Source organism: Lampris incognitus, chromosome 20, assembly GCF_029633865.1.
Source record: "Lampris incognitus isolate fLamInc1 chromosome 20, fLamInc1.hap2, whole genome shotgun sequence".
Lineage (NCBI taxonomy): Eukaryota > Metazoa > Chordata > Actinopteri > Lampriformes > Lampridae > Lampris > Lampris incognitus.
In genome coordinates this window covers 24,103,867-24,130,604 of record NC_079230.1, presented here as the reverse complement: position 1 = coordinate 24,130,604, position 26,738 = coordinate 24,103,867, and the positions used below count along the sequence as shown (strand labels likewise).

The 26,738-nt window shown below is 45.4% G+C and overlaps 2 protein-coding genes across 2 annotated transcripts in view; both read right to left on the bottom strand.

Moving 5' to 3' along the window:
* The window catches only part of neurl4 (neuralized E3 ubiquitin protein ligase 4), a 30,141-nt gene extending 18,010 nt beyond the window's left edge, over window positions 1–12,131 (bottom strand). The window contains exons 1-12 of the mRNA XM_056300503.1: window positions 11,964–12,131; window positions 6,100–6,613; window positions 5,946–6,011; window positions 5,374–5,822; window positions 4,798–4,909; window positions 4,375–4,463; window positions 4,143–4,215; window positions 3,356–3,629; window positions 2,861–3,042; window positions 1,993–2,078; window positions 1,590–1,752; window positions 395–605 (exon numbers count right to left, since the gene is read on the bottom strand). Coding sequence (XP_056156478.1) covers window positions 395–605; window positions 1,590–1,752; window positions 1,993–2,078; window positions 2,861–3,042; window positions 3,356–3,629; window positions 4,143–4,215; window positions 4,375–4,463; window positions 4,798–4,909; window positions 5,374–5,822; window positions 5,946–6,011; window positions 6,100–6,613; window positions 11,964–12,128 — 2,384 coding nt within the window. The 5' untranslated portion in view covers window positions 12,129–12,131. The remainder of the gene's footprint in view (window positions 1–394; window positions 606–1,589; window positions 1,753–1,992; window positions 2,079–2,860; window positions 3,043–3,355; window positions 3,630–4,142; window positions 4,216–4,374; window positions 4,464–4,797; window positions 4,910–5,373; window positions 5,823–5,945; window positions 6,012–6,099; window positions 6,614–11,963) is intronic.
* Window positions 12,132–12,981: 850 nt separating this feature from the next.
* shbg (sex hormone-binding globulin) lies at window positions 12,982–24,383 on the bottom strand. The gene is made up of 8 exons (XM_056300575.1): window positions 24,065–24,383; window positions 23,180–23,277; window positions 22,142–22,331; window positions 17,473–17,628; window positions 15,207–15,363; window positions 14,754–14,893; window positions 14,243–14,459; window positions 12,982–13,413 (listed from the first exon to the last, which is right to left on the bottom strand). Exons 1-8 carry the CDS (start codon window positions 24,143–24,145, stop codon window positions 13,277–13,279), a joined length of 1,176 nt encoding a protein of 391 aa, XP_056156550.1. The 5' UTR covers window positions 24,146–24,383; the 3' UTR covers window positions 12,982–13,276.
* Between the last annotated feature and the right edge of the window lie 2,355 nt (window positions 24,384–26,738).

Sequence of the window (26,738 nt, the reverse complement as noted above, 5' to 3'; positions counted from 1 at the left end):
GACCAAGGCTTTTTTTTCCATAAAGCCCATCTTCCTTGTGCCTTAACAATGTTGTTTTAGTTAGTAGATGTCTCAAAGATATGTGTGGCTGTTGTTCCTGTTTTGACTTAAATGTGTGCATACATGCTTGCCTCCAATGTCCCATTGTTGTTCCATTTACTTTTCCTTTTTTCCTTTTTTTGTGTGAGTCTGCAAGTGCTAGAAGCTGCTGGGAACCAGTCAAAATCCTCATGTGCGTAGGCACACTTGGCCAATAAAGCTAATTCTGATGTATTTTGAAAGTCTGTCTCATAAATGAGGCTCAGATGTTTTCAACGTCAGGCTAGATCCCAACTCTTAATTCCAAAAGCCACACAGACAATGACGGTGGATCAAATTTGCTCGGTTATCTGACCTGTTGGAAATGACGATGGCATCGTTGAACTCGCTGCGGCAGTTTTGGCGCAGGGCGGTGCGCCCACCATTGGTGATGACAGCGTTGGTGCCGTGCAGCTGGTGGAAACGCAGGTCGTTTGCCGTGTTGGCTCCAGTAACAGAGCAGGGGCTCCCGGGGGACATGGCCACAGGGCCCTCTGAACTGTCCTCAGGGAGAGGGGGGAGGTCCGCTAAAGAGGTTGCAGGACAGTGGTGGAAAAAAGCAGAAAGAAGGGAAAAAGGGCAGAGGTGTCAGTGACTACGGTGGCTGGAACTTTCTTTTTAACACTCTCTTCCCTGACATTTTATATCGAACTTTTATTAAAGGAGCAAGTGTGGTTTCATTGGCTTTCTCATCTTACATGATTGAGACTATACCTTATACCTTCTGGTTACAGGGTATGCTCTCTCATCACTAATTTATAATGCCACAAAACAGAAAGTTGACCTCCAAGTATGTCTACTGTCGAGCAAACTACACGCTTTAAATCAAATGAATTTTGCATAGGGGACATTTTTAATCTTTTAAAGGCAGGGAGTGGAAAGATGAGATGCCCACCTACAAGAACCAAGATTACATTCAGGCAATCCAAAACATCCTGATCCAAGATCTATACAAATCCCCCCCCCCCGATTAGCTAAAAAAAACTGTCTGTTATCATCAATACTTGTGAAAGCAGGTTGGAAAACCAAAACCTTTGTTCTAGAATTGTATTTGAAAATAGTCTTGGCTGTTTACACCCCCCCCCCTTTTCTCCCCAATTGTATCCGGCCAATTACCCCACTCTTCCGAGCCATCCTGGTCCACCTGCTCCACCCCCTCTGCCCAGCCGGGGAGGGCTGCAGACTACCACATGCTTCCTCCGATACATGTGGAGTCACCAGCCACTTCTCTTCACCTGACAGTGAGGAGTTTCACTCGGGGGACGTAGCGCATGGGAGGACCATGCTATTGCCCCAATTCCCCCTTCCCCCTTAACAGGTGCCCCGATCGACCAGAGGAGGGCGCTAGTGCATCGACCAGGGCACATACCCACATCCAGCTTCCCACCCGCAGACATGGCCAATAGTGTCTGTCGGGATGCCCGACCAAGCCGAAGGTTAATTGGCTGTTTAATTTAAGCTCCAGGACCTTGACTTCCAAAATAGTCTCTGGTCATCCTTCTTTTACTTACCCATGTCATCCATGATGGTGGCCTGAGCGGCCTGGCCGTAGAGGTCCACCACAGCGTAGACGCTGGAGGGGACGTTCCAGGCCGCCGGGCCCTGGGCCACGCCGTTGACAAAGAAATGGAGGCTACCGTCCTCTTTTCGCACAACGCCTACCGTGTCACCCGCCTGAAAAACAAAAGTTTGAAGAGAAATGTTGAACAAAACACAAACTGAAAGCTAACAATACCCTTAATGGTAGGGAACTTTAGTCACTCTACCAAAGGGAACATTTGGGTTTGTATAAATTCAATTGAGTCGTAAAATTAGGATTTTGATATGTGCATTTTATAAAAGTAAAGTATTTGGATGGAGGGGTTGATATAGAGCTGAGACTGTAAGAATAAAGGGCAACCGTGTCCCACGTACTTTAAGTCTGTCCAGATTGTGCCCGTATTCATCCAGAATCGTCGTTCCGTTGTGCATCACACCGTTCCCAGTCATCATCCATGTTCCTGGTGACATGGAGGAAAACACAGCTTATCGATTTACAGATTGAAAAAATATCTATCTGAGGAATTATTGAATTCTTAAGATATTTTTTGAATTTATCTTAAAATGAGTGAAAAGAGATTTATATGTTTTTGAAAGTAAAACCAACTTGTTTCATTCGATTTTTCAGAATCAAGTAGTATTTTTTTAAAACTACCGAGTTCAAGACAGTTTCTAAAGCAAGTAGAATTATGATATATACCTTAACTTGTTTGAAACAGAATACAACTTTCAGTCACAATGAGGCTAAATAAATCAAGACGGGCATTTTGCACCCCATCACCACTTCCCATAATCCTTTGTGTGTTTCATTCATTCATTCATTATCCAAACCACTTATCCTCCTCTCAGGGTCGCGGGGATGCTGGAGCCTATCCCAGCAGTCATTGGGGGGTAGGTGGGGAGACACCCTGAACAGGCCACCAGACCATCACAGGGCCGACACACAAACACCTAGGGACAATTTAGTACGGCCGATTCACCTGACCTACATGTCTTTGGACTGTGGGAGGAAACCGACGCAGACACGGGGAAAACATGCAAACTCCACACAGAGGACGACCTAGAACGACCCTCAAGGTTGTACTACCCCAGGTCTCAAACCCAGGATCTTCTTGCTGTGAGGCGTCTGCGCTAACCACTGCACCACTCCTTTTTGTGTTTACATGAGTAAATTGCAAATGAACTGAAATTTAAAATCAAGTCAATATTGAGCTGAGAAGAGACATCAAGCCTTGCATTATACCTGAGCGCAAGTTGGTCATGGTCGAGGGCAGCTGCAGGTAGGCGGGGTTGTGTGTCGTCACACCAATCTCGATGGATCCTGCCCACTTGTCCACCATCTTGTCTATTCTCACCTGGAAAACCTCGTTGGAGCGTAGCGGCCGGCTGCTAAGCACCACCCCGTGGTTGAAGTCATCCGTCGCACTGGCAGAGAGAAAGAAGGGATCTCCTCATAAACTTTTGCACATAAAAACACAATTGTACGGATGGCATAAAATACTTCGTGTATATATTTCACAAATTTAACATTACCGAATGAAGTTTCTTTTTTCACTCTCTGACACTCATGTTAACTTGGACAGTTACAGCACTTTTTATATTGGAAAATAAGCAAGCTAAGGTCTTAATGTCTAAAATCAAAAGTTGAGAGAATCCATTCCCAGGGCGGGTACGTCTTTATCCGACTGAAAGCTCGGGATTCAGACATCATGACTGAGCAAAGAGGAAGCAGACTCACTGTGGCCTCAGAGCCGTCCTGCCGTCGCTGATGATGGCCGCCTTTTGGCCGCAGTTGGGGTGGAAGAGCAGGCGGTCAGGCCCCTCGGGGTCTGGGGTGAGGGAGAGCGTTGGCCGGGGCCGGCCCACGTCAGGTGACAAGGCCCTCATGATGGCATTGTTCCGTCTGAGGCGGTCACTGTGGTTGTGGTTGTGGACAATGGTGACCTTGACAGCCATGCCGTAGAGGTCAACCACTCCGTAGACCACGCCAGGCGTCTGGGCTGCTGCCACACCTGGTAGGGAGACCACAATTTAAGAACAGTTATTCTCCAAAAGTATTGGACTAATTAAATTGTCTGAGGTCCACTGAGGCGCCACTGAAGATGAACTTAGTGTAAAAATACTTTAGGGAAACCATTGTAGACCTAACACAGGAAAGCAATATATTAGCAATACTATTAGCACTCATTGTACTTTATTAGCGCTTTTATGACATTTCCCATAATTCACCTTGGGTCTACACTTCCAAAAAAAGGCTCCCCACTGGTGTTTGACCTGTAAAAGTTTAGCCGTTCTGCATTTTCCAGTCATCTACACATGGAAAATGAGCATGTCCTCCACCTCTGTGTGTACCTGCTACCTAACACACATCTGCTCTGTCTTCAGATATTGGCTCCTCCTCCCTGAACCGCCCCCTCGCAGACATTTGTGACTTCACCCACATCCCATTTTCCCATCCAGTCAGCCGTGCCGCAACACTGGGCCTTCATCTTTCTGATGAATGGTCTGGATGTGCCTCTTCTCACCTTGGTCGATGCCGTTGATGTAGAAGTGGAGCGCTCCGCTGGCCTTGCGCATCAACCCGATGTGATCTCCCTCCTAAAGGGAGGTGAAGGTGGGAGGAGGGAGGGTAATAAAGAAGGGTTTCCAAGTGGAGTTTAAGGATGAAGGAGGCATAGGGGTGAACAGTGGCCAAATTTGTGTGTGTGTGTGTGTGTGTGTGTGTGTGTGTGTGTGTGTGTGTGTGTGGTCACCAACCTGCAGCTCATCCAGGCTGAATTCACAGTATTCTCTGCGGGTCCCTTTGCCGTTGGTCAGGATGCCACAGCCACTCATCATGATTGTACCTGGCAAAGCAAGCGAGGGAAATTCTCAGTAAGCAATTTAATCATAAACTGTACACAAACACATTTATGGCAGTCCCGAAAGGCAAAATGGAACATCACTTTTGGATTAAAGAGCAACATTTAAAACACTAATAGGTCATTTTGTGTTTTTAGGGTTATTTCATGACTACTTTTTTGCCTTTATTGGCCAGCACTGTGAAAGACAGGAAACACAGGGGAGAGAGAGGAAGACATGTAGCAAAAGGTTCAGAGTCAAACCCACTTGTCTGTTTGAGCCACCAGATTCAACCCTTGTAATTTAACGTTTTTAAGTGTGTGCGTGTGTGTTTGCTACCTGAGCGCAGATTGGTCATGGTAGCTGGATAGTCCAGGTTATTTGGGTTGTGTGTTGTCACACCAATCTCTATGGAGCCTGACCACTTGTCCACCAGCTTATCGATGCGTATCTGAAAAAAACAAGATGGCAGAAATACGTTTCACCTCCTCTCCTACTGACGAGCCTTAATTATTCATGTCAATTTCCATTCCAATGTGAAGTGTGTCCTCAAGCAAGGAGAGATGAATATTAATTCGGATGAATATTAAAAAACTTCCCCAGGCCTCAAACTGTACCATATGGAGACTAGGGGATAAATGCCAAGTTCTGATGAGATAATAATACATTGGGTGCACTGTACTTAAATCCTCATTTCAGCACTCATAAAGCTGTGACTGTTGGCATTGTTCCAACTTTCATCATTTAATGCTGTGTCGCCGAAACTTAGTCCTACTTCTATCATTACAAACTTATATAACTAATCGAAATCTCAAATCAAAGTAACACTTGTATACAGAGTTATTTGTCAATTATAAAATCTCAGGACATATGTGGGCGGGGCCCCCTAGTATGAAGATGCATGACTGGCCGCACCTCAAACATCTCATTGTGCCGCAGCGGCCGGTTGGTCATAACCACGCCGTTGTTAAACTCGTCCAATGGCCTCCTGCGCTCTGCGGTCTTGTTGTTGTTGCTCAGCTTGATCAGTGTACCACACTTCTCGTGGAACAGCAGCGCATCATTGGTTGTCATGCCGCCTGTCATCATCCCTGGTCCCACCCCTCCGTTGCCAGCGGGGCTGTGATTGGCGTTCCCTCCGGGAGCCCCTCCTCCGGCTGACCCTACCCCGCTGTCGCTGTTCACTGTGCCTCCCCCGTTGCTACTCCCTCGATCGCTTCTAGAAGATGAGTCTGTCCCTGTGGCTCCCCCTTCTCTACTGCCCCCACCTCCCCCAACATCGCCCCCACCGCCCTGATCCTCAGAGCGGTAGAGTGACACAATGGCGTTGTTGAACACGTCAAAAAGCTGGTGCTCTGTAAGAACTAGAGAGAGAGAGCAGAGAGAGAGAGAAAGCGCAAGAGAGATGGAGGAGACAAGTTAGTCAATAGTAGTCAGGTTGCCCTGAGTCCATTGATAGATCAGTACCGGGCAGCAGATACTCTTACCCGTTTCAGGCTCCAAGTTGTTGGGAAACTTGTCTGGTCTGCTGTGCATGCAGCTGAGCTCAGGTACTGAATATCAGGAAAGATGATGAGAAAACAGAGAAACAGAAAAAAGAACTTATATAGAAAAAAGACCTCTGACAAGACCTCTCCCTACCTTCCTCGCCGTTCACCGTTCCATTCATTGTCGCCACATTCACCAGTGCCGTGATGCCAGTGTCCTCCCGGCCCCCATGCACTACCACCTCCTCTTCCTCTTCTTCATCCTCCTCATCCTCCCTCTCCACATCCCTGACTGTGGCCTCCCTTTCGGCGGACGGCAGGGGCGGCTCGCAGCTCACCACCGTCACCTGGGTGCACTTGCCATAGAGGTCTACCACAGCCCACAGCCGGGGCGGCAGGCCACTGGCGGCTGCACCGCAGTCCTGCCCGTTCACCCAGAGGTGGAGCTCACCGCGGGGGCTGCGCTGGATGCCCACGCGGTCACCCTCAGCCAGCTGGTCCAGGTCGCGGCCGTACTCCTCCAGCACCGAGCGGCCGTCGCGTAGCACCGAGCAGCCCGACACGATCCAGGAGCCACCCTTGAGGCCCGTGGCACTACTGGGGAAGTCCAGCGCTGCTGGGTCTAGAGCCGTCACGCCGATCTCAATAGAACCGCTCCACGAGTTCACCTGAAGGGGAGGGAGGGGGAGTAGAAGGGTTATTGTCCATCTACAATCTGACGGGGGGGTGAGTGTAATACACTGAACTGCTATGGCACTCATCGCCCATCATCCCATGACCGCTCTCTCCACTGTAAGCTATCTGAAAGACCAACGGTGGAACAATGCAGTGGCACAAACAAGAGCACAGTCACCTCAGATGTTTGGGTGGTCCAGATGTATTGGCTAAATAAGGTTTTAAAAGACAACATTCAAACCAGACAGCATTGTCTGCATCTTGCCAAGCGTTCTGGGTGCAGCCCGGAGCGAGTCTCAGCGTGCAACAGCAGTGAGGAACGGGTGACTGGGACCAGACCTTGTGATTTTTCCGTCCCAAAAGCGCTTCAATGCATTAAACCCCTGATTCTTTGTGCGACCTTGGGCTGTTATCACGAGGCACACTGCCGACAAATATCCATTTCTTCAAGATATCAATTTCTTCCCATGTGCATAATACTCGATATTTGGTTGTCAGCCAGCAAGCCAGAAAAACACACACATGAACACATTTTCAGCTGTATAAACACATTATCTACTGAAATAGGATAAAGACTCAAGAACAATGCCCTTATTTACGTAATACAAAGGGGGGTATTTAATGTTTTTTACTTTCAGTTTGTTTTTGATGTCAATAATTCCTTTTTTTCCGCCTTCTGGTTGTGGCAGCGTCAGCTAGCATGTCACTCCCAAAGCAGGACCACCCGTTTTAAGCTATTAAGTCTTTCTATTGCACATTCTGTACATTTTAAAAGTGAATTGATCCCTACAACAGATTAAACTAAAGCTAATGAGAAAACTGCAATGGGATTCAACACGTCTATCCTCAATTGTCATGCACACAGTTAAAGCCTTGCTCACCATGCACGTGGAGTCCCTCATCTATCAGCGGCAGGTTAGCAAAACTGTCCTTTGACTGGAAGAACTGGATTAAAGAGCCCCATTTCAGTAAGCATCCACCCTGCTCATCGCCGAGACAACGAATCCCTACCAGGTCCGCTGTCCTGTAGCTGACCTCTGACATCACACTACGATCTCCCTGGAGGGATGCAGGGGAAAAAAGCGCTTCTCTGCTCAGATCAATAATGTTAAAAATGCCTATTTTCTCCTCCCTCTTCCGTCTCCCTATCGGGGATGTCTTCCCCATGCTGCCAGGCACTGCTATGTGTGGCAGTGTGTTACAGCAATCCGGGTATATGGGTGAACAGATTTCCCGTAATAGTAACACAGCTTGACCGGGCCCCATTGTGTGTGCGTGTGTGTGTGTGTGTGTGTGTGTATGTGTGTGTGTGTGGGTTGGGGGCGGGAGAGCTGCTTCTTTCACACATCCAGTTATGTAACAGGAAGCCAATGTGTGGGTATCTCGCCCTCTCTCCAGATGTATAGGTCTAAAAGCTACATGGTTAAACCATATCAAGGTACATATACTGATGGGCCAAAACATTATGACCACCTGCCTAATATGCTGTTGGTCGTCTATGTGCTGCCAAAACAGCGCCGTCCCGCTGAGGCATGGACAGTACAAGACCCCTGAAGGTGTCCTGTGGTATCTGGAACCAAAACTTTAGCAACAAATCCTTCGAGTCCTTTAAGTTGCGAGGTGGAGCCACTGTAAATTGGACTTGTCGGTCCAGCACATCCCACAGATGCTCAATCGGATTGAGAACTAGAGAATCTGGAGGCCAGAGCAACACCTTGAACACTTCAACATGTTCCTCAAACCATTGTGTGCAGTGTGGCAGGGCGCATCATCCTGCTGAAAGAGGCTATTGCCATCAGGGAATACCATGGTCATGAAGGGATGTACCTGGTCTGCAACGATGTTTAGGTAGGTGGCACGTGTCAAATTGACGTCCACATTAATGTTTGGACCCAAGGTTTCCCAGCAGAACATTGCCCAAGGCATCACACTGCCTCTACCGGCTTGTCGTCTTCCCACAGTACATCCTGGTGCCATCACTTCCCCAGGTAAATCGTGCATATATACATGGCCATCCACACGATCTAAAAGAAAACAGGACTCATCGGACCAGGCGACCTCCCTCCACTGCGCCAAGGTCCAGTTCTGACACTCAAGTGCCCATTTTAGGCGCTTTCAACTCTGGCTCTCTGCAGCTACGCAGTCCCATATGCAGCAGGGTGCAATGCACTGTGTGTTGTGATACATTGCTCCTGTAATCATCATTACATTTTTCTGTGACTTATGCCACAGTAGACCTTCTGTCAGTTCAGAGAAGATGGGACAGCCTTCATTGCCCTCGTGCATCGATGAGCCATGGGTGCCCAATACCCTGTCGCTAGTTTGTGGTTTGTCTCTCCTCGGACTGCTGTCGGTAGGTACTCACCACTGCTGACTGGGAGTACCCCACAAGCCTTGCCATTTTGGAGATACTCTGACCCAGTCATCTGGCCATAATAATTTCACCCTTATTAAATCGCTCAGGTCTTTACTCCTGTCCATTTCTCCTGCATCCAACACATTGACTATGACAACTGATTGTTTGCTTACCATCTAATCTTACACGTGCCCTTGTTTGGAGATGATCGTTATTTGGTTCACATGTGAGTGGTCTTAATGATTTGGCTCATCAGTTTATATAGACATGCATAGTAGCGCTACTTGTCAGTGAGTTAAATAGCAAATCAGAAACAGACACCTTAGTGGTGTGATTCTAAAGCAGTCAGTACCTCTCACAAAAAAAGCTGAGATTCATAACTGCAACTGAACCCTGTTCTCTCTGAGCAAACTGCTACTTAGGTGAGATGAACAAAACACACATGCAAAAATATTAAATGCTGGTTATCCAGTAAGTAGGGATCTGTAGTAGGGGTGCATATGTTCACATCTGCAAAATATATTCAAATTTAGAAACAGTCAAAGATACTTTGTGCAGTCCTACTGCCAGACAAAAAAACTTAAAAGGAATCAGAGGAATTTTTTTTTGGTTTGTTCTTGCAGTGCTGCATTATTCACTTTTTGTGGCAGCTGTGTAGACTAAAGAAAATCTAAATCACATGCAATACCAAGAGGATACTTGTGACAATGCTCTTACCCAGACAAATTATTCCTCCAACAAACCACTTTATTCCATTGTTCACATCAATAATGGCAGACATTTTCCAACTTCCTCCAAAGCATAGTGGATGTCGATACACAGTATGGGCCGGCAATGCTACGTTATTTGCTGTGCGCTGGAAAGGTATTGATTTCAGGCAGGCAATGCATGTTATAGCAGAGCATGAGTCTCTTTACAACAGGCTTTCTAAGGTCATGAGTGGCATAAGGAATGCATGGTAACAGTATGTCCAGTGTCTCCACTACATTATTTGGATGATATACCCAGATCCCTGGAGCATACACACTGTATTATATGAACTCCGTTATTTGGACTGTGTGGCTTCAGAGTAATGCTAATGGTCAGGATAAACCTGTACAATCTCTGCCAATGAACCACAGGTATTTTAGTTTCCATCTTGTTGAAAGATCTAGCAGATTAGAAACACTGTAGGCACAGAAGTCATGCAAGTGACTGTTATAACTACACAACAGGTTATCGCACAGTTTTCACTGTTGTTGGTGTGACATACAAAAACAAATAAACAAACAAAAAATATAAACATATGCAGTGTGCTTGACACAATACACAACTACTGGTTCCTCTCAGCACTAAAAACCTAACTAGCTAAAAGTCTATTGCTGGTAGGATCTGCTGTCTGTGCTTGTTACAAAAGCGACAATATCCAAGTGCGGACTTTCCTCTTATCCGGTACCAGCATGGTGGAACCAACTCCTGGTCTCCATCAGAGCTTCTGATAAGCTTACTTCCCTCAGGAAAGGCCCAAGAACGTTCCTCCTCCAGACTAATTAATCCTTCAGATTAATCCTCCAGATTAATCCCTAGATTGTCTCTAAGAAAGATCTGTAAAGTATCAGTTTGCAGCAAATATAAATAATCTACCTAACAACATCCTAACAACATCAGGTAAAGGGACTGCCGATGGAAACTAGCCTGTTAGCTAACTCAGATACATTTACATTTGTTTCAAATGTTGATTATGTACATTGCCCCTTCTCAAATAAACGTTTAAACGTTTTTAATCTAAGATCGGTGCTTGCTATTACTATTTTGCCCTTATTTACTTGACACCATTATTAGTGCCTACTGTTGTGCCCTTCTTCTACTTGTGCCTGACATTTTATGCTCTTATGATGACGTTATGTTTGGTTTACTAATGCGTGGTAATGTAAATCTACTATGTACTTTGATTCTCCTGTTGACGATCTAAGGCTCACTTACACTAAATGCAGCTCACATGACATGCACTATTGGCTATGATACGATTACAAATGTACAACAACCCCTATTATGACTACTTCATGAAGCACTACTATTATATGATTACTATGTTGCAAATGCACCACGACCACTATTTAATGTAGTACTACTATGATATATCTGCTATGTAACAAATGTACTACAACCATTACTTGATACAGTACTACTTTGACATCATTACTATGGAGCTTGCACTACTGATACTGCCACTACTTCATATGTACAACTATGATATGGTTATTATGTAGTGCGCTATGATGCCAGCTGGTAACACTTGCATTAAACTGCAGACTGTCGACTCTTGTAAGTCGCTGTGGATAAAGGAGTCTACAGTGTGAGTAAATGTAAATGTGAGTTAATGTAAAGCTGGGGCTTACTAACCAGCTTATGAGCAGCATAAATGCAGAAGCGCAAACAACCATCACGTCAACACTGGCGGCTGCAGGGCCACGGGAAGCCCCACACACTGCGGACAACAGGACAACTGTGTGGTGCCGAATTTTGCAACCCCCCCCCACCCCACACACCCGTAGAATCCTTCGTATTTTGTTGCGTTATCCAGTCCACGTAAGGGAACTTAAAAACCTGCAACATGTTGATGGAAAGGCTTGTGACTCCACGGCATCTTGCTCAATCAACGCGGTTAAAGCCCTGTGGCGACGAACGAAGTGAAATACATCCGTTCTTCTGCACGAAGGCACAGCGAGCTAACCAGCATATGCGTTAAGGTGACATGCAAATCACGCCGTTACCATGGCCCTAGATAACTTTACGTTATACGTTGCACCGAATTGAATATGTGTACTCCCATAAAGAAAATACGCCTCGTATTAAAACCGAGGTAAAGCTAATCGTGTCTCTGGGACACACATTCTTCAGTGGTACAACATTTGGCATAACACCCCCCCCCCCCCGTCCCGCTGACACCGTCCCTAGCGTTCCTGTCGGTCTCTCCCCCCGTTGGAAAAGTGACAGGCCTTGTTTACCTTCTTGTCGATGCGAACGGTGAAGACGTCCCGGTCTCTGAGCGGCTCCCTGCTCAAAACCAGACCATGGTTGAATTCCTGGACTGGTTGGTTACGCTGAGCGGTTCGGTTCGAGTTTGATAGGCCGATCAGCTTTCCGCTACGCGGATGCAGCTCCGCCGCCATCTTGACTGGGCGGTGAGTTTTACGACACATGTTTGTTTGCGACAGTATGATGATGAACTCGACACTGCGTCCATAAATAAACCCCGCCCGTTAATTGCTAACAGATTGACATCGACGAGAGGATGGTTTTATTTCTCATCTGTAACACCGGAATGTTGAACATTTACAGCGTTCAAGAGTTTATGCATCACGGCGAAATTTCCTATTCTCAAGTCAATGGTTTCTGGGCTGATGTTTTCATGACTTATCGCGTTAATGACTATCGTGTTATGATCATATCTGCATATTCTGTCTGTATTGACGCGTTATTTTGTCGAATAAACCTTTAAAAAAATAAGATAACGGCAGCAGTGACAGAGGTAGTTTGCAGGTTTTTGGCATTTTCTACACTGGCATTTCTTTGTAAATTTGGCATTTCTCACTTTTATATCTTCCTCCTTAATTCCCCCCACCATTAGTTGCGGGATGGCATTTAACAAGTACTTATTTTTGAAAGAAATATACAGCTAGTGCATGGACTTGTGTTTTTGGAACGGGAACGGTCGGCACGACAGCCGAGCACTAGAGGGCGCCTCCCTCTCGGTCTCAAACACACGCACGCACACACGCACACGCACACACGCGAGCATAGTTTCAGCTGCAGTAAATGTTACTGTCTACTGCACCTGTCTATTGAATCACGTTTACGATGTGCAGGATGTTTTTGGGTTTTTTTTTTACATGTTTTATTTGACCCTAGTAGTAGAAGTAGTTTGGGTATGAGCTCAGTCTGCCCCCAAAAGCAGGATCACCTATTTCAAACTGTGAAATCGGAATCCAGCTGAAAGAAAAACACACCAGTCATATATTTTAGAAGCAAATGTGGTCCATATGCCAGTTTAGACTACGGCTAATGAGAAAACTTTAATGTGAGTCAATGTGCATAATATACTGTAAGTGACTATCAGTGACAAATATTCAGACATGTCTTGTTTAAAAGGGTTATGCATAAACTGTCTCTGCGATGGGGCGTACACTCATCTTGCATTTGACTTTATCTCGTTTTCTGTGTTTCAACAGCAATCCCGTGGCATCTTTTATGTGCCAGTTTGACCCGAGGCAAAAAAGAAGAGCCTAGGCATCAAAGCTAAATGCCCAGTCTACGTCATCTAGAACACGGGGCAGCTGTGAGAGGAGACAGAAGCGTGCTTCACAGCCAAGTCAAGGTCCATGTCAACCCCGTCAATTTGGAGTTTCTCCAGACAGCCGATCAAATAGTTAGAGCTGACGTAGTCCTCTCCCTCACCTGAATACAAAGCACAAGGATAAAGGAAAGGGCGAGGTGAGCTTTAATTGCACCCTACACAGTGGAGTCCCGGTCTTTTCAGGTGATGGGTGGTCTATGTACCCAAACTGTATACTGTGCTGCTGCCTTTTGTGTGTTTAATTTAGCTTTCATGATATGGGTATCTATTGTTTTTACAATTATTTTACATTAATATATTTCATAATGTACTTTTTACACCAGATTTTCACTACAAACCTTGTCTTCACCACAACATTTTCTCATGGAAATGTTAAGCTTAACTTGGGAAAGGGGGGGGGGCACAGAAAAGAGCATTTTCAATTCTGACTTTGGACTTTGTATGGATTAACTAACATCCATCCATCCATTACCAAACCGCATAGCCTGCTCTCAGGGTCATGGGGATGCTGGAGCCTATCCCAGCAGTCATTGGACGGCAGGCAGGGAGACACCCTGGACAAGCCACCAGTCCCTCACAGGGCCCACATACATTCACACCGGGGACATTTTAGTACGGCCGAACTAGACCTATATGTCTTTGGACTGTGGGAGGAAACCGGAGCACCTGGAGGAAACCCACGCAGACACGGGGAGAACATGCAAATTCCACACTGAGGACGACCTGGAACGACCCACCATGGCTGGACTACCCCAGGGCTCGAACCCAAGACCTTTTTACTGTGAGGCAACTGTGTTAACCCCTGCGCCACCGTGTTGCCATATATATGTACATACATACACATATACACATACATATATATATATACATAATTTAATATACACATATATAACATCCATCATTAGTAAACAAAATTGCATTCACACCCACCTGCAGTGTCCCCTAGTAGACCCCCAATGGCTAGGTGGCCTTCTCTCCAGGTGGTCAGGTAAGCGGGCTGGCTCTCTGAGGTGACAGGCAGACTTTTGAAAACCGAAGCGTCCTCGTTTCTCAGCACTTCCACTAGGTCCCTCTGGAATATTATCGTCAGTTTCTTGAGACTTTCCCCCAGGTTGATTTTGTCATTACCAAAGGTGAGAATGACCTCCTGTGAATTCAACAGAGAGACAGGAATTCTTCTGTAGATAAAATCCTCGGTTTTCACTGTGTGTGTGTGTGTGTGCGCACGTGTACACACATGTTTTATCTGCTCGGATAGCCAGATGAACAGGGTCAACTGGATCACGATAATTCGTGCCATATAGTATCAGGCAACTTGTCAACCCCAGGCATTATAAATCAAATGCTAAATGCCTGTGAGTCTGTAAACCTCCTGAGGATTGCATTGCTCTGTGTGACAAACTCTACAGCTGTTCGGCCCACATCCGGTGCATGTGTGCACCTCTGTGTTGTTATTGGCCACCAAAACCAGCATCATCTCCTGCCCAGGGGCCTTGATGTTCAGAATGGTTCCGTCCATCTGGCTGAAGTTTCCCCACATTTCAATCTTGAACCCGCTGTCCTTCGTCTCAAGAGGGAAAGCTATAAAGGGCAAACGTATTAACTTTCATAAGCGATATTATTTGCAATTTGTCAGTCATCTAGCAAAGAAATACTTCCAGTCAAAATTGTTTCAACCATTCAGGCACTTTTGACATGGATTATATAATGATACCAGAGGTTGCTGCCAGAGGTTGCTGTCAAAAGTAACGACTGAACAAGTCGGAGGCATTCATGACACAAACCGCTAAGGTTTCTGATGAGGACAAACGATATAAACGAAATGTGCCTGATATTAAATCAAGGTGCGCTTACGCCTGCCAAGTTGTGGTATAACCCAGAGCTCTGTTCTTACTTGAAGCATTATAGACGGCAAAACCGGTGCCCGGGAAGTAGCTGCCAGGTTGGATGTTTTGATAGCAGGGCCAGAGCACCTCCTCCTCCGTCTCCCAGGGATGGGTGATGTTCAGCCAGTTGCCCTCCTGCACACAGCCGTCCAACTCCGGCTGCAGCTACAGAGTCAACGGCCAAGAGCCCATTCAGTGGACAGACCCAAAAAAACACAGAGAGACAAAAAAGAGGTGTGTGCATGTGTTCTCAAACCCGTACATATCAAACCCACAGAGAGAAGGAGACCCCTATACACACTGACACACAGAAAATGCTGTCAATGTATACAATTACAAATATGCTCTGTCAGCTTAAAGGACCATACTGGACTGATACATGACAACAATGAGGATGCCTGTAGGAAGGAGGTGAGGGGACCCATCCATATGGTGTCAAGATAACAACCTCTCCCTAAATGTTGAGAAAACAAATGAGATAACTGCTGATTTTAGGAAGTCCAAAAGGGTTCAGACACCAGTTTACATCAATGGTGTCCCTGTAGAAATTGCGCAGAACTTCAGATTTTTAGGCATTCAGCTCTCAGACTCCTCTCCTGGTCTCTAGGCACCAGTTGCGTCATTAAGAAGGCACAACGGAGACTATAATTTCTGAGGTGTCTTTTATTTATTATTTTGTGGGATTCCTTATTTATTGTTTTTGTTATTATTTATAGTTTTAAGGGCTGAGAGAGTCAGGGCATGTGTATTTCATTGTATTTGAAAGGCACATGGTGCATTTTATATGCATATCACAATAAAGTGAAGTTGAAGTTTTTGCACATTTTAGCCCATTCGCTGCAGATCACATATACCATAGGTTGGAGGTTTCCAAACTGTATCATGCTGTGTGTGACCCACCTGTGGAGATGCTTTTTGGCCCAGGACCTGCCAAATATTATGTGCAATTAAATAGGCAATAAATTCCCATTACTTGTTGAAAAGCGAGGTAATTAACAACCCTTTCTATGTTGTTCATCAGTGCAATGTTCACATTTTCAGTGCTCAGTCATGGCCTGCTAATGACCAAATGAAATGTCACCATTAAACATTATTTTAGTGATATTTTGCAAAACAAGTCATTTGCATTGACTCAGGAGCTGTTTTTTTGGGGGGAGGGATTTTGGGGGGAGGGATTCCCCCCCGGATCCCCCCCCCTTTTTTTCTTCCCAGTTGTATCCAGCCAAGTACCCTACTCTTCCGAGGCATCCTGCTCGCTGCTTCAACCCCTCTGCTGATGCAGGGAGGGCTGCAGACTACCACATGCCTCCTCTGATACATGTGGAGTCGCCAGCTGCTTCTTTTCACCTGACAGTGAGGAGTTTCGCCAGGGGGATGTAGCGCGTGGGTGGGAGGATTACGCTACCCCCCCCCCATTCCCCCTCTTCCCTGAACAAGCGCCCCGACCGACCAGAGGAGGCGCTAGTGCAGCGAACAGGACACATACCCACATAACAGCTTCCAACCCGCTGACACGGCCAATTGTTTCTGTAGGGATGCCCGACCAAGCCGGAGGTAACATGAGGATTCGACCCAGCGATCCCCGTGTTGGTAGGCAACGGAACAAACCGCTACGCTACCCGAATGCCCCGACTCAGGAGTATTTTGAGGCCATACAGTTGCATGCAAATATCCCTGTCTCCAAACAAAGTGTGTTTTCGGTGACAGAACACAACCCACCTGGCCGCCTGCTGAAACCACTACTTTGCATTACTCCTGACCATTTTCCAAAGCATACTGTATTTTAGTTTAATTTCTGAAACATTACCGGTTCCCTGTTTTCTTGCAGACACAACCCTCCCTAAAATTCTCAGCGCCTGTATCTAACATTTCCGTCGAAGAAGTCATTTGAATTTCATTTGAAAGACGTTGGAATGTTGTTTGTAGAACAATGGGGGGGGGGGTTTCTTCCAGGGACTATTTTCAGGCGGATACACTCTGCTGTGCGGATGTGTTGTGACCACACCTGATATCTCAAATCAATCCGCACTCTCGTCCGTATTATTGCACAACACATAAGGTTGACATAAAAATAATGACAGAACGTTCGCAGTGATGGATTATCTGTGTCAGGCAGGTTTCAAGTCTCTGCAGGTTGATCTTCCTGCCCTATTGAGATGAATGGAAACCACTGGCTGCCTGAGAGGTTGGAAAAACTCATTAAAAAACAACTCATTTGGAGGTAATGGTCTGAAACATGTAAAAACACCTGCATGGCCCTTTAACGTACCCTACCTGTTCAAACAGTCTGTCACTGCTGATGAGGATTCCTCCAAGGGCCAGGCGCATCGGGCCCGAGAGAACGCCAAACTCGGTGTGCAGGCTCACATTCATTCCCATGATCCCATCCACATTCAGATTGATCAACTTGCCGTTGTTGGTCAGCTCCAGCTGGAGATGGGGTTTAAGAGGATTTCAACACTGCGGGGGCCACTTGTTTAGACACATTAGATTTAAATAGCTCCCTGCAGTAACTTGGAGGCAAAGCTTTGCATTCACATCATTGTTGTCAGTGTATTTCTTTTGTAAAATATGTTTATGTCCTTGCTTGTACGCCTTTGTGGTGAACATGTCAAAATTAAAAAAATTAAAAAGTGTGTGTGTGTGTGTGTGTGTGTGTGTGTGTGTGTGTGTGTGTGTATATATATAAACATCATGAAATGAAACCCTCAACAGAAGGGAAAGTGCTCACCAAACAAGGAGCAAAATAATCCAGTGATTCAAGTAATTCTTTAATAGACAGTAGAAGCCTGCTTCATGCTATATGCAATCATCAGCTGTCACTAGAGCTAAACGGCAAGGAACATAACACGTATATGAGGATGTTATGCACAACTATGAGGCTGAGTATCCTCATCCTCATAGTTGTGGACGTAACTTGATATGTACAACTTAAAACGTTTCACTTGTTTGCTGGTAGGTGCAGGTGAAAGTCTGTCGACAGTTCTGTGCATGTCGTTGACATTTATCCACGGTAAGTCTTGCAGGCATCGCGAAAAATATGCCATTGTCAATAGTGCACACCAACAAACGGGAAACTGGTATGACCGCTGCACTAGAAACCGGAAGTCAGTGGACTACAGTTATGCACAGAGCCAATTACATGAATCCAAGCTGATTTGCCTGGTACATACATGTTGCATTTCATCACAGCGCTGAGTCACATAAATACCGATAGGCCGTAGGGGGCCTTGTCAATCCTCAACCGTTGTTGGCCTTTGTCTACTCTTGAAGTCTAACCTTGAATTTCGCTAAACGCACAGTTGGGCTGCAAAATGCATTGTTTAGCATCGACACTGCAACATACACATACACATGTACAATAGTCACATTGCAGTGTAAGACGAATTAGGCCCATCACTCATGTTCAAAAACTGTTATTGCTTGAAAGAAAACGAAATCTCATCTTGCAAGGTTTGCTTTTTCATGACTGGTCTTGAAGAAAAATGTTATAGCGTGTCTGACAAATGATATAATTTAGACGTATTTAATGACTTCTTGGACAACTGCCTTCTTCCTCCTCTGAAATCACCCGAATCATTACTATAGTGATAAACGCTTTGCAAATGGAGCTTTGAAAATTAAAAGCTGCATATATATCTGGTGAATTTATGCAAGTACTTTATATTCTTATACACTCCAAAAAATGAACTGTTGGGTTTGTTTTAAATTTGTTATTTCAAATGGTTACATGCAACTATGTTAAATAAATTCTATCTGTTTGAGCACATCTTAATAAATAAAGTTGCTTACAAGCTACTTAACAGTAGCATTTGAAATAATACTTAAGTATATCCAACTTTTCATATTTTTGAATACACACACACACACACACTTCAGAAAATATTCAGACCCTTACACTTTTTGCACATGGTGTTGTCGATTTGATTTTACATGGATAAAATTTCAGGGAAAAAAAATTGCACATGAATTTACACTCAGTAACACATAATGGCAAAGCGAAAACATGTTTTTAGAAATATTTGCAGATTTTCTAAAAAAATAAAAAACTGAAATCTCATGTATATAAGTATTCAGACCCTTAATTCAGTACTTTGTAGAAGCCCCTTTGGCAGCAATTATAGCTTCGAATCTTCTTGGATAAGTCTCTACAAGCTTTGCACTCCTGGATTTGGACAGTTTCATTTCATTCTTCCTGGCAGATCCTCTCAAGCTCTGTCAGATTTCATGGGAAGCATCTGTGTGAACTGCCATCTTCAGGTCTCTCCACAGATGTTCTATGGGGTTAAATTCTGGGCCTTGGCTGGGCCACTCAAGGACAGTCAAGAGACTTGTCCCGAAGCCATCCAGCATTGTGTTGGATGTGCGCTTCTGGTCAACGTCATGCTGAAAAATTAAACGTCACCCCAGTCTGAGGTCGCGTGCACTCAGGAGCAGGTGTTCTTCAAGGACCTCTCCATATTTGGCTGCATTCACCCTTTTCTCGATTCTGACCGATCTCCCTGTCGCTCAGAAGTACCCCCGTGCTTCAGCGTATGGATGGTATTAGCCAGGTGATGAGCAGTGCCTGGTTTTCATCAGACATGCTGCTTTTAGTTCGACCCAAAGAGTTCCAATTTTTGTCTCATCAGACCAAAGAATCTTTCCCCTCATGTTCTCAGAATCCTTTAAAAATGCCATTTGGCAAACTCAGAGCAGGCTGTCATGCCTTTCACTCAAGAGTGGCCGGCCACTCTACCACATCAAGGCCTGATTGATGGAGTGCTGCTGAGATGGCCATCCTTCCAGCAGGTTCTCGTTCTCCCATCTCTGCAGAGGACTTCCGAAGCTCTGTTAGCGTGACTGTTGGGTTCTTGGTCACCTCCCTGACCAAGGCCCTTCTTACCCGGTTACTCAGTTTGTGCCGGACGGCCAGCTCTAGGAAGAGTCCAGGTGTCAAATGTACGAAGGCGCATACACATAAAAATGACCCTTGAAGCATGCGTACGGCCATTTAAACATAAAGATTCAGATTTGTGAAGAAAACACTTAGCATGAGAATTTGTGTACCTCTGCAGTTTAGAAACCATGCATAGTCTGTGTTTGGAGTCAGTGTGATGTAGCGACACTGTGGCCGAAAGGCAAAGAGAGAAAGTGCATGTGTAATAAATGAAAGTTTAATTGGTCGACAATTGGGGGTAAATTGTATATCTATAAATTAAGCCAATGATCTCACCTCGGCCTATTTAGCCTGGAAGAAGATGTATGAATTTGGGCCACTAATGAACGATGCCTAATATGGCCAATTAATTGAAATTGCGCTCGTTATAAGACGGGGCATGAATGTTTGTGTGTACTGCTCGCGTAAGCAGTGGTCATAAATCTCAGAAACACTACACTTTTTCCCATTTTCCCTGTACGCATTCTTTTACGGATGAATTGAGTTTGATACATTTGGCCCCTGGTGGTTCCAGACGCCTTCCATTTCATAATTATTGAGGCCACTGTGCTCCTGGGGACACTGAAAGCTTTAGAAATGGTTTTCTACCCGTGCCCTGATCTATGCCTCGCCACGATTTTATTACGGCGTTCTGCATAGAGTTCCTGGGACTTCATGGCTTGGTTCTTGGCCTGACATGCAGTGTGAATTTTGCGACCTTATATGCACAGGTGTGTGCCTTTCTAAATTATGCCCAATCAGTCCAATTTGCCACAGGAGGACTCCAATATAGATACAGACACATCTCAAGGATAATTAAAGCAAACAGCGTGCATCTGTCCACTATTCAGAATGCCGCAGCAAAGGGTCTGAAGACTTGTGTAAATGACATTTCAGTATCCGATTGTTGATGAATGTGCAAACATTTCTAAAAAACATGCTTTCCGTTTGTCATTATGTTATTGAACGTGGATTGATGTGCAAAAATGGCAATTTTATCCATTTAAAATTAAATCTACAACACAAAATGTGCAAAAAGTGAAGGAGTCTGAATACTTTCTGAAGCAAGTGTGTGTGTGTGTGTGTGTGTGTGTGTATTCCCCCCCCCCCCCGCTTCCGGTGTGGGAAGATGGCAGCACAAATTCACGTTTGCAGCGGCCTCACCCTATTCCGGTGAGGGAAGATGATGGCATGAACTTGCGTTTGCAGCGGCTTCACCCAGTACCGTCCATGCAGTGTCTTTGTCCACGTCTGTCCACATCTTTGTTTGATGGTTGGGAGAGCTGGTGCTGGATCGGCTGGGAGAGCTTGGTCTGCAGCATCCTGTGGGCCCAGGGACCATGGCCCTGCCCGGAGCTTTGCCCGAAGAGGAAATACTGAGGGGGTTCTAACAGGACACGGAAGCGGGGCAAGCTAAGCTAACTGCTAGCCCATGCAGACTGGCAGTTCCTATAACTCCGAGGGCGGTCTGGCGGCGGGCTCGCCTAGCCTTGACTGTGTTTTTGGTGTCGTCGTGTGGAGTGCGGGGAGGTGTGTCGAAGGTGTCTGTTTAGGAGAGCTGGCGTTGGATTGGCTGGAGAACCTGGTCTGCTGCATCCTGTGGGCCCAGCGACCACGGCCCTGTCTGGAGCCGAGGGCGGTCTGACAGGACGCGGAAGCAGGGCAAGCTAAGCTAACTGCTAGCCCCTGCAGACTGGCAGTTCCGACAGTCATCTTGGCATTCGCTCTCTCAGACAGTGATTTTTTTTTTTTTTTTGCAGTTTGATATACATATGTGTTCTTGTACTTTTTAGATATGTGTTTTTCTCTTTGTGTTGCACTGCTGTGGGCTGGGGGAAACGATATTGCATTTCATTTCATGTACTTGCATACATGAAATGCGATGACAAAGTGTTCCTGATCCCTGATACTTTCTGAGGCATATCCCAAAGCATATTGTTATGTATACATATCGTTAAGCCCATTGAAGTCCATCACGTGTTCATTTCCACACATGACAGACTGAGAATGCGTTGCTCCCCTTACCAGATGCCACTTTCCATCGTTGAGCTTGGGGCCTCCTATCACCCTGGACAGGACGTCTAGTTCGCCCATCTGAATCTCAAGTTGACCTCCTCTCAGGCACAAGAGGAGCCAATCGTCCCCATTGGCACAGTCCCCATAGAACAGCACACCCTCTGGGTCGAATGTCCGGATCTGGAACGACGAGCTGATGCTGTGAAAGTAGAAATAAAACAGGCCGCTGTTTAAGGGAGGGCTGGGCGTCTCAATTTACCAAGCCGTCTTTCACGGCCCTGCCATATGCAACCTTTAAAATCACACGCCTCCGTGAGATGTCTGGTATTTTAATGCAGCATTATAGTCGCCATGCTTATGTAGACGCCTATAGACCACGCTTAGTAAAATGAGCCTTCCTCGCTTGATAATCTCAGATTAACGCCACAATTCCCACCATGAAACTAGACAGGGCTTATTTGCAACTCCTACGCCCTAAAAAGAGATGGAGTCGATGGTCAAGTCAAGAAAGCTGCAGGGAGAGGGGCGTCCGGGTGGCGGTGGCGCGGCGGTCTATTGCGTTGCCTACCAACACGGGGATCGGTGGTTCGACTCCCCGTGTTACTTCCGGCTTGGTCGGGCGTCCTTACAGACACAGTTGGCCATGTCTGCGGGTGGGACGCATAATGTGGGTATGTGTCCTGGTCGCTGCACTAGCGCCTCCTCTGGTCGGTGGGAGGCCTGTTCAGGGGCGGGTAGCGTGATCCTCCCACGCGCTACGTCCCCCTGGCGAAACTCCTCACTGTCTGTCAGGTGTAAAGAAGCGGCTGGCGACTCCACATGTGTCGGAGGAGACATGTGGTAGTCTGCCCGGCTCGGCAGAGGTGGAGCTCCTCCACCCGGACGGAAAAAGGGAGAAAAAATGAAAACGTTAAAAAAAAGATAGCTGCAGGGAGGAAATATGTAGAAGGATATGGTGCTTTTTATTCATCTATCTATCTATCTATCTATCTATCTATCTATCTATCTATCTATCTGTTTATTTATTTATTTATTGTGCCAACGTACCTTTGAATCTCAGTGAAGTTAATGGCAAACTGGACCAGAGGCGTCCACGGGTTCCTTTTCTGGCCAAGGTAGACAGAACCCCGGCCCAGTATCTCCATCTGGATGACACGAGTTTCATTACGTCATCGTCGGTTGTGTGTTCTGTTGACTGATGCTTTTTATCGTTCGACAGATATTCCAGTCAGATATGCCAGTGGAGTCTTTCAGTCAGAGCTCAAAGTCAAACAAACTGTGAGTCGAATTTGAATCAATTGTTCATTTCAGTTATTACAACAGCAGCAACATGCATTTTCATGCATTGGCGTATCAATGCAAGTAACGTAAAGGAAAATCAGCGATGACGCATTGGACCGGCATACAACATGGCATCCACCCACACCTCGTCGGTTTCCGGTGAATGAGTAATATCTGACTTTTGGCAAATGAAATAAAGTAAATTTCAAAGGAGGGCTATAGACGTATGTGGGTGGTGGTGTGGTGCGGACTAGTCATTGGGTTGACCCGGTCTGCTCTTTTCCTCCCACATACCGAGCAAAGTCCCACAGTTCGCTCTAGGGACTACGCTGGGTCTTCTCAGGACATCTTATGGATGACCCAGGACTGATTCTTCCAATGGTCTCAACGTTTCCAACCTTTCGATCAGGTTTAGATTTACTTAAGTTTGCTCTTTCGTGTTTCTCTGGCTCGCGTCACTATGCTATCTAAAAAAAAAAATTTTTTTTTTAAACTGAAAAAAAAAATGGGAAAAGAAAATTAAAGTAGGCCACCCACCCTGACATTCTTGAGAACCACTTGGCTCAGATTCTCCCAAAATTCTACCTCCCACACACACACACATACACGCACATACACACACACACAGAGGCATCATGCATGTGAACATACCTTCCCGTGTCTGTTCCTCTGACCCTCAGCGCTCCAGCCCAATACGATGAGGCTCAAAATGATGAGCGGACGACCTTTCATTTTTTTTTTTTTTTTGAGGGGGGGTTTCTTTTTCCAAATTTAATATATCACATTCAACCCTCGGGTCTACCAATGTCACTTCAGACTAACCTGGTCTCACAAGCTCGGTCAGGCTCTGTGTCACGCGCGGTGGAAGTGGCTGCATGAGCTCGTGCCAGTTCGGAGGTCCACAAAACAGGGCGGCAAATATTCAATGGTCAATGACGTGGGTTATTGATCCAGGAGTGTTTGATGGTTGTGTTCGGCAGCCAGGATTAAATTTTTTTAAAAAAGAAAAAAAAGAGAGAGTGCGTGTGTTCTTGTATTTCTATTTTTGTGAGGACCAATTTGGGGGTTTTAACCATCAGAGTGAAGACATTCCTGCAAAGGGAGGACATTTTGTCCCGTCCTCACTTCTAGAACCACCGGGATTTCACTCCCACCTAAAACGACCATGGGTGGTCAAAATGACCGCCAGTTTTTAAACACTATATTCTGTCAAGATAAATACTGTAGCGAATTCGGGCCTCCAACAATACTCAGTTGAGATATTAATGCATTGCATATGTTAGTAGCTATGTCTGATGGGACACGACTGACACCAAAATTAACATTTTAACAAGTATAATACTATTTTTAAACAATTTAAGCTTTAGAGAGACATGGTTAAACTTGAATAGCAAAATTGAAAAAGGGAAAATATTACCTGAAAAACAAAGCGGAAAACACATATTGCTAATCTAACAAACGTAACAAGGCCTACAAAACGTGAAATGTAAAAAAAAAAAAGAACTGAAAATAACCATTGAAACAGTCCCAAACAACGACTGGAACTTAAAAACCAGAACGACCATAGGCCGTCAAAATGACCGCCCACGGTTTTTAAACTCTATATTCTGTCAAGATAAACACCCAATTGAGATATTAATGCATTGCATGTGTTAGTATGTCTGTTAAGAAACGACGGACAGCAAAATTAACATCTTGTAACAGGTTATTTTCTCGCCCGGTGCGGGATTCGATACGAGTGTACTGCGCCACAAGGCGACATCACTAACCGCTCGGCTAAAGGGTCAGGCCCGTTAACAAGGGAATAACGTGTCTTATTACTAGTTTACAATTTTAACAACTAATACTATTTTTCAAACAATTTAAAATGGCTGCTGTCCAACGCCTGTAAATACTGCAACGCCTCGGTGGTAGTCACGGTACGGCTGTAACCAGACATGTTGGCAATAATCAAAAATCAAGTATTTCTCTGCACTGGAGGACGCTGGTGTGTTTCTAGGACAGAGCGATGAACGTCGCGAAGGAGCGGCAGTTTCCACAAAGTTATTTAACTTTGAAAATCCACGACGGTCAAAATGACCGCCTTGGTCGTTCTACTATTTCAGGGTTAGGACTTGGTTTTAGAGTTAAGGTTAGAATTAGGATTAGGTTAAGGTAAGGGTTAAGGTTAGACATGTAGTTCTGATGGTTAAGGTAAGGGTTAAGGGCTCGAGAATGAATGTAGTCAATGAGGGTCCTCACAAAGATAGAAGTGCTCTGTGTGTGTCTGTGTGTGTCTGTGCCTGTGTAACGGTACATAGTTGCTGGTTCTAACGTGTACGTTTGAGAGAAGCTATATATTGGAAAAATGTGGGGGAGGGAAATGCAGATGAAAAATATGTGATGTCAATAAGTCGCCATTATTCCAGAACCACAAAAAGTAATAATGAAAATATATATATATATATATAAACTTGAAATTTAAACCCACCAGTATATGTTATCATCATTTCAGCTCAAATAAATCAGCGGATAAATAAAATGCGAAACGTCATCTTTGAATTTCCACCCATCCGTCATCAGTCAGTGGAGACGTCCCATAGCGCGTGGACAAGACTGCAGGTCGGTGACTGTGAGCGTCGGTAAGCCAGAGCACTGATGTGTGTTAACCATTATACAGGAACCTTGACTGTCACGACTCTGTGTGTGTGTTGTGTGCGCGCGTGCGCGTGCGTTTGTGTGTTCTGGAGTGCAAGTGGGGGAGAGAGAGCGAGAGAGAGAGAGACTTGGTGTTTCAAGGGACACAACTCTTTGTTCTGCTCTGTTGGCAGCATTCCTCTGATAGAAACGTCTTCCAGGAAGAGTTATGTTAATGCTCCAGAAAGTGGAACACATGCAGACAGACACACGAAGAAATGCATGCATTCATATATGCAGGCAGACACACACATTAAACAACATGTTGTTGTTGTTTTTATATTGTGGATGAACCGAACACAGCCTATAAACAACCCCCCCCCCCAAAAAAAGAAAAAAATGCAGGCGTGCCAAAGAAACCATCACGCATTGCGGCTAAGAGGATGTTTTGTAAGGAGGGATTTCTGGCTGCAGCTCCATAGGAATTAACCTACCAGGAAGACTGATGGTGTGGGATAGACCGTGCTGCAAAATATGTCTAAACTTTTAACACACATTGCTATGACTCACTATGCTCCAGTGAGGGGGAAAGAAGACAATAAGAGCTTGTCCTTTTCTCTGCAGAGACACTGAGCCAAGAGAGGCATTTGAAGAGAGCCTAAAAGACAGAAACTGAAGGACATTTTGTAATTAAGGCACGCAAATTGAA

Coding starts and splice junctions, on each gene's coding strand:
- shbg (XM_056300575.1), bottom strand. CDS start 24,145: ATGAAAGGTCGTCCGCTCATCATTTTGAGCCTCATCGTATTGGGCTGG. Junction 15,364..17,472: donor GTGACAGACTGTTTGAACAG/GTAGGGTACGTT, acceptor TTGACTCTGTAG/CTGCAGCCGGAGTTGGACGG. Junction 14,894..15,206: donor TGCCGTCTATAATGCTTCAA/GTAAGAACAGAG, acceptor TGCCCTTTATAG/CTTTCCCTCTTGAGACGAAG.